The sequence below is a fragment of the Oratosquilla oratoria genome, chromosome 30 (genome assembly GCF_046742065.1).
Source record: "Oratosquilla oratoria isolate Oo_2021 chromosome 30, ASM4674206v1, whole genome shotgun sequence".
NCBI lineage: Eukaryota > Metazoa > Arthropoda > Malacostraca > Stomatopoda > Squillidae > Oratosquilla > Oratosquilla oratoria.
In genome coordinates this window covers 1,189,903-1,203,448 of record NC_134806.1, presented here as the reverse complement: position 1 = coordinate 1,203,448, position 13,546 = coordinate 1,189,903, and the positions used below count along the sequence as shown (strand labels likewise).

The 13,546-nt window shown below is 40.7% G+C and overlaps 1 protein-coding gene across 2 annotated transcripts in view; it reads right to left on the bottom strand.

Annotated features, from left to right (window-relative positions):
• The window catches only part of LOC143040970 (U4/U6.U5 tri-snRNP-associated protein 1), a 45,740-nt gene that overhangs the window by 16,793 nt on the left and 15,401 nt on the right, over window positions 1–13,546 (bottom strand). The window contains exons 2-3 of one of the 2 annotated variants that reach the window (XM_076212412.1): window positions 5,610–5,737; window positions 4,904–4,933 (exon numbers count right to left, since the gene is read on the bottom strand). In XM_076212412.1, the coding sequence (XP_076068527.1) occupies window positions 4,904–4,933; window positions 5,610–5,737 (158 nt within the window). The remainder of the gene's footprint in view (window positions 1–4,903; window positions 4,934–5,609; window positions 5,738–13,546) is intronic. The other variant, XM_076212413.1, reaches the window with a different exon arrangement.

The following is a 13,546-nucleotide window of genomic DNA, read 5'->3' as shown; positions in this document are numbered from 1 at the left end:
TTGGAAAACTCCTAGACCCTCTTATGCCTTTACTTTCTTTAGGAATGTCCCCTGTGGGGGTACAGGGAGAATGATGCCTGGTCCCAATCCCCGTCCCATTTTTCTTGCTCTTACGATCCAAGTGGGAATACTGGGTGACAGCATTCTTTTCCCCCACCACAGGGTAGGCAAAAGAAGGAAATTAAATTCAGAGAAATGGTACAGGACAGCAACATGGGGTTGGGGGACAGCATAATGGAGGGACAGTAGCATACATACATACATATACCAAGGCTTTTTCCCCCTTACTAGGGAGGTAGCCAAAAAGGAAAAGGCATATAATCATTCCCACCCATTCCATCCCTGAAAACACTCCACACCCCTCCACCCTCCCTCCCATCTTAGCACCTCCTAGATGACGGATCATCCCTGCACCTTGTCCACTGCCCTGGGTCAGAAGCAGTGTCGCAAGACACAGCACATCCACAGCAAGGCCGGTTCATTAAATCGGTGACCCCCCCTCTCCGTCCCCCCATATAAAGGAGAAGATGGGGAGAAGTTCCTTCGGGCTGCGTCAAAATTTGGCTCACACACACTACCTCCCCCCCCTCCCCCCGTCCATTTCACCTCATGCATCACAACATCTTCCATATACAACCATTCTCCATTCACCCCTGTCTTCTGTCCTCTCCCGTCCTTCCTCAACAGACATTCCCCTCTTCCCCAAAGCCCCCTTCACCCCATCCATCCATCTCATCCTAGGACGTCCCCTCATGTTCACTCCCTCCACATCTGCCTTCCATACCTCCTTTATTAGTCTTTCTTCACTCATTCTTTCCATGTGTCCAAACCATCCTAATACTCTTTCATCAACCCTATCTCCCAACTCCCTTTCCACCCCTGTTCTCCTCCTCACCTCCTCATTTCTCACTCTATCTAGCCTAGTAACCCCCATCATACTTCTCAGACACTTCATCTCAAACACATTCAAACTCCTTCTCTCTTCCTCTCTTATGTTCCATGTTTCTGCTCCATACAGTGCTGTTGGCACAGTCACTCCTTCATACAGTCTCCTCTTAGCATCCATTCCCAAATTTCTATTCCTCATTACACTTTTCAATCCACCAAGGCATTTACTCACTTCTCTCAATCTACATTCTACCTCCACCTTTACTCCACCTTTTCCTGCCACATTTGCACCCAAGTATCTAAAACTATCCACTTCCTCCAGTTGCTCTCCCTTAATGCTCACTTCCAGATTACTGCCACTTTCACCCCTTGTACATCTCATCACCTTACTTTTACCCACATTTACCTTCAGCTTTCTTCTATCACACACTCTCCCAAACTCTGTCACCAACTTCCTCAATCCCTCCTCCGATCCTGCCACAAGCGCAGTGTTGTCCGCAAACAACAGCTGGCTCACCTCCCACTTTTCTCCATTTTCTTTAACCATCTCCAATCCCTGACCCACTACCCTTGCAGTAGCAGTATAATAAAAGTTTCATCATTTCTCTGTGAGCAGAGTTCTCCTCTATCACAAACAAAATGGTGTGTGGCTCTGGTCTGTAGGGGTGCCCCATATAGACTCTAAAGTATCAATTGCATGCTACTTTGCCATAACAACATGCATCCAATATATATAGAAACAATGCTAAAAGTAAATACTACTGTACCAATGGGGAAATGAATCTACAATTTGTGGCAAAGGGATGGAGGAGAAAAACTAAGTGGAGTGATGATAGTCATGAAGAAATGCACAAAGGTTCCTTATCTTAATCCACTTGGACAATTCCTTCCATTAAAAACACATTGAACAATCTCACCAGCCACTTCACTATTACAACTCCATTCCTTCATCAAACAACCCACATGCCATCTATTCAGTCAAAGTTATTTTCCAGCATTCCATCACTCTGTTTCCACAGGTCTCTCTATTGCAATGGCCTCATCATTCTTCTCTTTCATCACATTCATTCTTGTATCATCTCCCAATGACACAACCAAAAACTGTCTTCCTTTACATTCTTCCTCTCACAGCCATCTTTTCCATTATCAAATATCTATATACTCCCACTATCCTCTCCTCTCTACCTGACTTTTTTCTTTTCTTTTTAATTCTAAGATAAAACACCTTACAGTCACTCTCCTCCTAGCTTCCTTCACCTTCTGCTTCATGAAACTACAGCCTGCAAGATCAGTTCATCCCATCTTGTGTACATAAATGCATATATCAAAGGCTTTTTCCCCCTTACAAAGGAGGGAGCTAAAGTCAAAAGCATAAATCTACTCCCACTCATTTCATCCCCACATACTCCACTCCCATTCATCATCATCCCTCCCTCCCTCCATCTTTTCTTGGCTCCTCCTAGGTGACAGGTCATCCCTGCATCTCACCCACTGCCTTGGGTCAGAAGCAATTCAGCATGACACAGCACATCTACAGCAAGGCCCCATCACGTGTACTTTCTTTTTTGTGCATTGCTAAATAAATATGTTGTTTGTCTTTATTTTTTGTGTACTTACTGCATGGCATTGAACAAAATAGTTATGAAGTCCATGCTCATCATTCTCTCAGTTTCTGGCCTGCTGAGGGAGGGAAGGAGAGAGAGAGAGAAAAAGAGGAGGGTACTGCTACTCTATACGTTTCTTATACTTCCTCATTTCTTCATTGCAACTCTTCCTCACATGCACACCTCATTCCCACCACCATCACACTCACCTCTTCATTCTACTAATCTACAAAAATAAATGTTAACTTTTGAAGAAAATTTGAATTGTGCATGACTACAATCTAATCGGAACAATTGCTCATGCATATCACAATAACCATCCAGGATGTAACATTTAACACAAGAATGAAGGAGACTGCAAGAGACCATAAGGCCTACACTAGGCAGCTCCATATCCATCACCACCTGTCATCCCCATCCCCATGTCTAATCTTTTCTTAAAACAACTGATAGTTTCAGCGCTTGCTACATGGTTACTAAGTCTATTTCATTAGTCGACCACCCTATTAGTAAACCAATTCTTGCCTATTTCTTTCTTAAATCTAAATTTGTCCATTTTAAATCCATTACTGCAAGACCTGCCCTATTCAACAAATAATGGAAGACTGCATTATACACAATTATGCATGCAAACAACACAACATACACTCTGTAAAGGATTTGTGGAAAAACCCCATTCCGGCCATGGTATTCCTTGAGGACACGGGACTGTTGGGACAGACAATCTAGGGAACAACAACAACAACCATGGAAAAACTAAAGAGAAGCCGGAAAAAACTGAATACCCAAACACTTGTGGTTAACTGTAGCAATATGGGTCATGCCTTCATTTTCTTAGCCATGAAATACAGAGACAGAGTTTGGGAGAGTATGTGATAGAAGAAAGCTAAAGATAAATGTAGGTAAAAGTAAGGTGATGAGATGTACAAGGGGTGAAAGTGGCAGTAGACTGGAAGTGAGCATTAAGGGAGAGCGACTGGAGGAAGTGGATAGTTTTAGATACTTGGGTGCAAATGTGGCAGGAAAAGGTGGAGTGAAGATGGAGGTAGAATGTAGATTGAGAGAAGTGAGTAAATGCCTTGGTGGATTGAAGAGTGTAATGAGGAATAGACATTTGGGAATGGAAGCTAAGAGGAGACTGTATGAAGGAGTGATTGTGCCAACAGCACTGTATGGGGCAGAAACATGGAACATAAGAGAGGAAGAGAGAAGGAGTTTGAATGTGTTTGAGATGAGGTGTCTGAGAAGTATGATGGGGGTTACTAGGCTAGATAGAGTGAGAAATGAGGAGGTGAGGAGGAGAACAGGGGTGGAAAGGGAGTTGGGAGATAGGGTTGATGAAAGAGTATTAGGATGGTTTGGACACATGGAAAGAATGAGTGAAGAAAGACTAGTAAAAGAGGTATGGAAGGCAGATGGGGAGGGAGTGAACATGAGGGGACGTCCTAGGATGAGGTGGATGGATGGGGTGAAGGGGGCTTTGGGGAAGAGGGGAATGTCTGTTGAGGAAGGACGGGAGAGGACAGAAGATAAGGGTGAATGGAGAATGGTTGTATATGGATGATGTTATGATTACATGAGGTGGAATGGGCGGGGGGATGGGGGGTGAGGTAGTATGTGTGAGCAAAATTTGACGCAGCCCGAAGGGATTTCTCCCCGTCTTCTCCTTTTCTGCATGGGGGGACGGAGAGAGGGGGTCGCCGATTTAATGAAGCAGCCTTGATGTGGATGTGCTGTGTCTTGTGACACTGCTTCTGACCCAGGGCAGTGGACAAGGTGCAGGGATGACCCGTCATCTAGGAGGTGCTAAGATAAGAGGGAGGGTGGAGGGGTGTGGAGTGTATTCAGGGATGGAATGGGTGGGAATGATTTTATGCCTTTTCCTTTTTGGCTACCTCCCTTGTAAGGGGGAAAAAGCTTTGGTATATGTATGCATGAAATACTGTACTCTTACTCAAAAGCACTCGTAATATTGATAACCATCGTATAAATTCTTTCAATAAAGTGGCATACATCAAGTTTTCAGGATTTTGTTTGCCATTTCATTTAGATGTGGGACAGATTCTACATATAGAGTTCTTAAATAATTCAACAAGACTTGTTTTGAGTAAAATGGGCTGATATTTACCAATACAAATTTCACTGAAGCAAGCCCTTGTTTTGAAATAATGAAAAACATCAGAACAATCTGTATGAAAATATATACATCATTCCATGATAAGACAAGAAAACTGATTAAATTTAAGTTTAATATCTATTTCTTTCAATGTGCCATAGTAACACACAGAAAAAAAAAAAAAAATACTACTACTGAGCATTTCTTCATGCAATGTGTTACAATTATTACACAATACTGGTGTAATCTCGAACCTTTACACCAATATACACACCCACAGTTGTGTGTAACATACCTGTTGGGTGGACTGAATCTGCCCAAGGACCTGTGGGGTGAAGACACACCATTCAAATACTCCCAAAAATATCTGGATCTTACTTTATTATCTTCTATTCATGCAGCATAGCAGAAGACAGGACTGTTCTTCATCTCCAAGGTGCTAAGATTTTGTGTGTGTGTGTGCACACATGTATGTGTATGTGCACGTGCATGTACGCTTGGCCCCTTTAGAAGGGGTAAGGTCCCTTGGTGTATATATATATATATATATATATATATATGTCAACTGATCCAAGAGGTCATATATCCAAGTCTTCTATCACATACTAACAATATATTGTTCCACACACCATCTTTGCACACCTTGTGACTCCTTTGTTGAACCATCCCCAATACTCTATCCTTCACTCCCTCCCACTCCTTTCTCAGCTTCTTCTTGTACTCCTCCTTTTCCTTCTCATTTAAGCAGTTCACTCTAAGCACCTCCCTACCTTTTGTCCTTTTCCTTTCTCCATCTATCCTCCACTCTCAACTTACCTTCCACCAAAAAATGATCTGATATTCCCCCACTCTCTCCATTTAGAACCTGTACATCCTAACTCTTTCTACTATTTTCCTGGTTACCACTATATAGTCCATTAATGCCCTATCTACCACACTCTCACATGTGTTCTTATGGAATTAAGAAATAAAAATGAAAACATGACTTAGTATTAACATACCTTCCTCAAGACCTTCATCTCTTAGTTGCATGTACTCTATTTCCGATAAGCTCTCTCCGCTCAAACTTGCAGATCTTGACCTGTCTTCACGAGTTCTCTTCCTATGTCGCTTATGCTTATGATGGTGCCTGCAAAAGAAATGGGCGTGTAAATAACATGACAAATCAGAAAAAGAAATTGAATGATGTATACAAAATAACATACATATACCAAGGCTTTTCCCCCCTTACAAGGGAGGTAGGCAAAAAGAAAAAGGCATAAAATCATTCCCACCCATTCCATCCCTGAAATACACTCCACTCCCCTCCACCCTCCCTCTTATCTTAGCACCTCCTGGATGATGGGTCATCCCTGCACCTTGTCCACTGCCCTGGGTCAGAAGCAGTGTCGCAAGACACAGTACATCCACAGCAAGGCCGCTTCATTAAATCGGTGACCCCCCTTCTCCGTCCCCCCTATGCATAATAGGAAAAGACGGGGAGAAATCCCTTCGGGCTGCGTCAAATAGAACTGACACTAGAAAGCATCTAAGAATTGCCCCCTTTTGTTTACATTTATGAAACAGAAACAAGTGTCTTCCAGAAATACCAGAATGTACAAAACTCAAGGCATACTTTTTTCTAATACTCCAAAGTACATACACACATATACATATATCAAGGCTTTTTCCCCCATTTACACTGGAGGTAGTCAAAAAACAAAGTCATAGAAATCATTCCCACCCATTCCATCCCCTACATACTCCACCCCTCCTTCTTATCTTGGAATTGAAATTTACTATTCTACTAAATATCACTCATATGATGCTGTAATGGGTGGAGTGTTCAATGGGTTTAAAGTGTAAACACTATGGACGTCCTTTGCTTTAGCCAATCCCCGGCCATTATAAGGAGGAACGGGGCTTTGATAAATACATAATACAAGAACTGTATGGGGAATTGACTGTAAAAGCTCTTATGCAGTCAATATATTAGGGGTTTCAGTAGCACTCCTACAAACCAGTCATGCAGCACTCATTTATAACAGGGGACAATATTCACTCAGAGGATAATACTCTTCACTTCTTATTTCCATCTCTATTAGCTTCCTTAAATCTCTCATTTACTGTCCCTATAATCCTACCTCTTCATTTTCCCTTCATACCCTGTGATGAAGGAAAATAATGCTGCCATTCTTCCTTGCATGATATATATGGGTTACAACAAGGGGGCTCACAATCTCCTTTGTTTTCATATTTTCCTTCCACAGTCAAGGAAGAAAGTATACTTAGACTTAGCCACCTCCCTTAGAAGGCGGATTACGGCCACTTATATTAGCATTTACCCACAGGTTAGATCAGGATAAATAACACAAGAGGTCTTGTTTGAGTGACCCATGGCTGTTGTTGGCAAGTTGGTAGCCATGGGTATACATGAGACCCAAAGCAATAGATCATAGACTACAGTAAATCATTACTTAGCTCCCACAAGGCTTTTGAAATGGGAAAATCTATGATGGCCACAACACCCCACTCATGGTGGTCAAATCACACTATACATCTACACTGAAAGATCCACCCACCAACTGCTCCCATACTGCTGCTGAATGACAAGACTTTCTCAACATCAGAAAATATGATATCACAAATCCTTTTTACATGGCTGGAAAATCCAAAATATAATGACCCAGCCCTTTCTTAGTCCTTTATCTGTCTTCTTAAGGCCCAAGGACACTATCAATAACTGGTGAGTACCAATGAGGATGTACAGTTCTCGCATCTTTCTAGTTGTGAGTTTGAGTCCTTCACATCTTGCAGAATGCCAGCAGTGCCTGTTACCTGCCCCCAACAGTCCTAGTACATAAGGCAAAGGTGACTGCTTCAACTGTAGCTATTTGCCTCCTGGTGTATATTCCTTACATTCTTTCCTCATTCCTTAAAGTTGGTAGGTTTCCTAGTTTTCATACACCTCAACATTGATCCATATACCAAAGTATGGTACCGGGGAGGTAGCCAAAGTCAAAAGGTATATACCAACTCCCACCCATTCCACTCCCATCCACCACCCTTTCCCCCCCTCTCCCATCTTAGCTCCTTATGGATGACAGGTCATCCCTGTATTCTACCCACTGCCTGTGGTCAGAACCAATGCACCAAAACACAGCGCATTCTCAGCAAAGCTGCTTCACTTAATCGGTAACCCCCATTCTCTGTCCCTTCATGTGACCCCAAGTACCTAAACCTATCCACTTCCTCCATCCTCTCTCCTTAAGACTTACTTCCAAATTGCCCCATCCTCTCCCTTTGTACATCCCATCACCTTACTTTTACCCACAGTTACCTTCAACTTCCTCCTCTTGTACATACACTTCAACATGACAAAATTATTTCATGTTACTGAGAACAGATGTGCAACAAACACTTCAATTGCAGGTTATGAGACATTAAATGATCTGAAGAAGTATGAAATCAAAACAATCACAACATTACTTCAGACAAATATCAGACATGAATGGATTTACCTTACTGCCTCCACAAATGCATGACTGCTAAAATGTCATAAACATCTTGACTCTTTGCACAGTGTATCAACTTCTTAACACAAATTATAACCTATTTTGGAGGTCACATTGCACCATACTTTACTTTCAAATGTATGTAAACAAACACACACGACAGTCAAAGTGAGAGTGAAGTTTTGAACTCCAGGAAAACTTCAAATTTCGTGGATCTCAACGATGAGGGAGTACCTTTGTTGTATTAGTAGGGAAGGGGAAAGCTCGTGGTGTAGTGGAAAGGTGAAGAAAAAGGAGAAAGGGAGGGTTTACTGAGGAAAATGGAAGAAAATGAGAAAGGGGACGAACGGGCCCCGGAAGTCAGAAGGAATGTCAACAAGAGATGCACAGACGATAGAGTTGAGGTTGAAGACATTAGTAAAAATGTAAAAATTAGAAATATAGATAAGAGCAGTGCAATGGAAGGTGAAGATAATTATTTCCATGGATTTAATGAGGGAGGAGATGACAACCTCCCCCGATTAGCAAGTCTAGAGGAAAAACTAGAGAACATGAACAAACAGTGGGAGGTTAGGTTCAGTCAACTTACACAGATTACACAAAGAGTTGATAAATTGGAAGAACTAAAGGAGAACCAAAACCTAAATAAAGAAATAGAAGAATTAAAAAGACAGTTAAAAGAAGTAAAGGATGAGAATGAGGAATTAAAGAAGAATAAAGAGAATAAAGAGTCCATAGCAAAAGAGGTACAGGGTTGGAGAAAAGTCCAAGAGAACAAAATTGAATTTAGAGATATAGTAAACCAACAGATGAAAGAACAAACTAAGGACACAGTTATTAAAGTGATGAGGGAGAAGGAGAATATAGTAAGAGACTTAGCAGATAAAAAGAAATGTATAATTATATTAGGGATGGAAGAGAAGCATAATCCAAATAGGACTACAAGAGTAAAAGAGGAGAAGGAAAAAGTAAACAAGATATTAGAAGTAGTTCAAGAGGATGAACAAGAAACAGGGAAAGAAATTGAAGAAATATATAGATTAGGGAAATACAATACAGATAAGACCAGACCAATTAAGGTTAAATTCAGGTCACAAAAGACAGCAGAGAATATCTTAGCAAAAACAGCGAAACTAGCAAAAAGGAATCAATATAATCAGGTGTGAGAGATGAATAAAGAGGAAAGAGAGGATGAGAATGCAAAAACACTAGAAGCTAAGGAAAAAAAACGAGAACAGAAAAGAGACAAAGAGAAATTCTATTGAAAGTGAGGAAATGGTCCATAGCAGAGAAAAATGGAAGGGAAACAGAAAACACGATGGAAGTGGCAGAAAATTAAGTGTCTTTCACAAATATAGATGGCTTACTAACAGGCTTGAATGAACTGAATGATTACCTGAAGGAAAAAGAACCGGACATAATGGGAATTGTAGAGACAAAATTGAAAGGTCCACTACCACTCAGTGTAGGACATGGTGCATATAATCATTGCATTAGAAACAGAGCGGTAAAAATGTTAGAAGACACAAGGATAACACTAAATAAGATAATGGAAGATGGAGGGAGGATAGTTATAATGGGTGACTTTAATTGTAAAGAAATCTGCTGGGAAGAGATGACAGTGAAGGGTGGAGATGACCTATGGGGAAATGTACTACTTGATATGATTACAGAACATACAACGATGCAATGGATACAAGAGAATACTAGGTCTAGAAATGAGGAAGAACCATCGAGACTGGACCTAATAATCACATCAGAACCTGAAATAGTGGAGAAGATTGAATATAAGACACCAATAAGTAACAGTGACCACATATTGGTTGAACTGGAACTAGATGAGGAAAAAATTAGAGAATTCTTTCAAAAAGCAGACTGGGAAAGGATACACAAGGAGGAAACAAGAGAAGAGAAATGGAATATTTCTATGTATATAAAATAATAAAGTTTTCCAGTTTTGAAAATTTCCTGGCATTTTTATGATTTTTTTTAGGAATGGATGCAAAGAGGAGACTGTATGAAGGAGTGATTGTGCCAACAGCACTGTATGGGGCAGAAACATGGAACATAAGAGAAGAAGAGAGAAGGAGTTTGAATGTGTTTGAGATGAGGTGTCTGAGAAGTATGGTGGGGGTTACTAGGCTGGATAGGGTGAGAAATGAGGAGGTGAGGAGGAGAACAGGGGTGAAAAAGGAGCTGGGAGATAGGGTTGATGAAAGAATATTAGGATGGTTTGGACACATGGAAAAAATGAGTGAAGAAAGACTAGTAAAAGAGGTATGGAAGGCAGATGTGGAGGGAGTGAACATGAGGGGACGTCCTAGGATGAGGTGGATGGATGGGGTGAAGGGGGCTTTGGGGAAGAGGGGAATGTCTGTTGAGGAAGGAAGGGAGAGGACGGAAGACAGAGGTGAGTGGAGAATGGTTGTATATGGATGATGTTGTGATTGCATGAGGAGGAATGGGCGGGGGGGGGGGGGGGGTAATATGTGCGAGTAAATTTTGACGCAGCCCGAAGGGATTTCTCCCCGTCCTCTCCTTATATGCAAGGGGGGACGGAGAGGGGGGGTTGCCGATTAAATGAAGCGGCCTTGCTGTGGATGTGCTGTGTCTTGCGACACTGCTTCTGACCCAGGGCGGTGGGCAAGGTGCGGGGATGGCCCGTCATCCAGGAGGTGCTCAGATGAGAGGGAGGGTGGGAGGGGTGTGGAGTGTATTTAGGGATGAAATGGGTGGGAGTGTTTTTATGCCTTTCCCTTTTTGGCTACCTCCCTTGAAAAGGGGGAAAAAGCTTTGGTATATGTATGTATGTATGTATACCTTCCAAAATCCGGCAAAAATGTTCCATTGTGTAAGGAATCTGATTGGCTGAGGGAGTGGTGACGTCACGGCAATGGAGACTGATTGGCCAAGAGTGGTGACGTCACGGCAATGGAGACTGATTGGCCAAGAGTGGTGATGTCATGGCAACGGAGACGACTGATTGGACGTAAACACTGACGTCACGGCAATGGAGACGATTGATTGGCCATGAGCGAAGGGCAAGGAGTACAAGAATGAGTTTCCTCAACTTTACGCCTCACTCAAAAAAAACTCTGTAACAGCCACAATTAAGAGATTCCATATGAAAATTTTGGGGTTCAATGACATGTTACGAAATAGCAAAAATTACATGTACTCTGATGAAGAGTACGATCTCATATATTTCCACGGAGAAATTAGAGAGGAAGATTTGGAAAAGTTTATGAAACATTATTTTGCAGGATACAAGAATTTTACTATTAGTGGTAAAAGCTGTCTCGAGGAATACCAAAAGTATTACATAGATCGGAAATACAATGATTATTTCACATAGTTTCACTAATTCACCCATGAAATTTGGCTATTTTAATGAGGAAATATTATAGAAACCTAATTTATTGCGAGGAAAAATATTAAGCGTTATTTTTGCCAGTACAGTATAACATAAGTTTTGGTTGTTCTCTAGCATATTCCTGCGTGACGTCATGTTGCATGGTCCTGAAAACATTTCACATAATTATACTAAAATGGGCATAATTCACCCATGACATTGGGTTATTTTAATGAATCTATGTATATAAAAAGATAAAGTTTTCCAGTTTTGAAAATTTCCTGGCGTTTCTATGACCACCTTCTGAAATCCGGCAAAAATGTCCCATGGAACTTGAATTGGGATCCGTTGAGATTCCTGCTTCAGCTTATAATATTAGTGAAGAAGCCGCAACGGCTATGATCCTGCCTGATTACGACTATGTCGTCAACGAATCGGAATCAGATGTGTCGGTCCCCCTTAAGGTTTGGGAAAGGACTTTCCAAGAAAAAGAAGAATTAAAGAAGGAAAATGAAGAATTAAAGAAGGAGAAAGAAGAAATAAAACAAGAATTAAAGATCATAAGAAATATTTCAAAACGGGATGCCAATGAATACATCGAGTGTCCCATAGAAAAAAATTAAAATAAAGTGAAAATAAAAGAGAATTAGTACAAAATGTTAGATTGAAGGCTGAGGATAAAGATAACAGGACATTCACAAAATTTTTTTTACGGATTGGCATGGGTGAAACAGGTAGATTCAGGTTTCCAAAGAAATTTGGTATTTTGGTCAAAACAAGGGAATGATGTAATTGAAAAGGACTACGAAAGGCTCGAAACTAATGCCAACAGATCTCTATATTTCCAAAAAACGAGCCATAATATTTCCTAGAAATGAAGACGTGGATTACATAAATGAGGTGATCTATGAAAGACTCAAAGGTGGTGAACATATATACAGGAGTGAGGATAAACTGATCGGAAACGAGGAAATTGAAATTCAAACTTCGATATACAGGTTGACATTCAAAAATCTGGCAACCATAAATCCGGGACAGATTTCGGGAGCGCATTTTGATTTTCATATTTCCCGCGTTGGTGCGCCACTGTTTTCTGGAGCTGCCGCTTATGCCAGAATCAGCTGTTGGTTCATGCTTCCACCTGCTAACAAGTAATCCTGCTCATTTTTTCTCATTATTCTCATTATAACATTTATTTGTTGTTGTATAGCCCCAATATGGAATCAACAAAGCAGAAATGTGGCATAAAATGCAAACATCATGCATTATCGATCGCAGAGAAAGTGGAAATATAAAAAAACTTGGTAACAATGTGTCTGTGTGGACCATTTGTGAAACATACGACATTATGTGTAAAAAGCCCATCTGTTATTTAGCTTCTTTCCTAAGAAGTACAGTACGGAGTATTTTATTTACTTTAATTAAAATTCTTCGGTGGATCAGTTTTATGTTTTATTAAAATTCTGTATAACTATCTTTACTGTGTTTTATTTAGTTCGTGAATAATAAAATTTCATTTGCTTTTCACTTAGTGTTTATTTTTCCCATTAAAGGACTGTACAGGTGATAATTTTCTTTAGATATATACGGGGTACACCATACAAAATTATAAACTTCAAAAATCCGGCAGTCCTCAGGTCCCGAGGTTGCCGGATTTTTGAATGTCAACCTGTATAACAAAATAAATTCTCCTTCTATTCAGTTACATGAGTTGATGCTGATGAGTACATCGAGTGTGTCCCATTGAGAAAAAAAGAAAAAGAAAAGAGAGAAAGAGAGAAAGAAAGAGAGAGAGACCGGAGGTCCTGGAGCAAGCGAAGCGAGCAAGCACCATAGGCCAAAGCCCCCATGGCGTAGCCCCTTGTTGAATTTTTTTTATAAAGGAGTGGAAAAGTATGTCCCAAGAAAAAACAAGAAAAAGGATATGTAAAGTGTTGGTACAACAAAAGATGTAGGGAGTTAAAAGACAAAAGGGATAAAGCTTGGATAAAATGGAAAAAAGACATAAGACCTGAAAAATGAAAAATATATACTAGTTATAGAAATGAATATGTACAAGTGTCCTGAGACACGACAAGGAGGAGTTGAATTC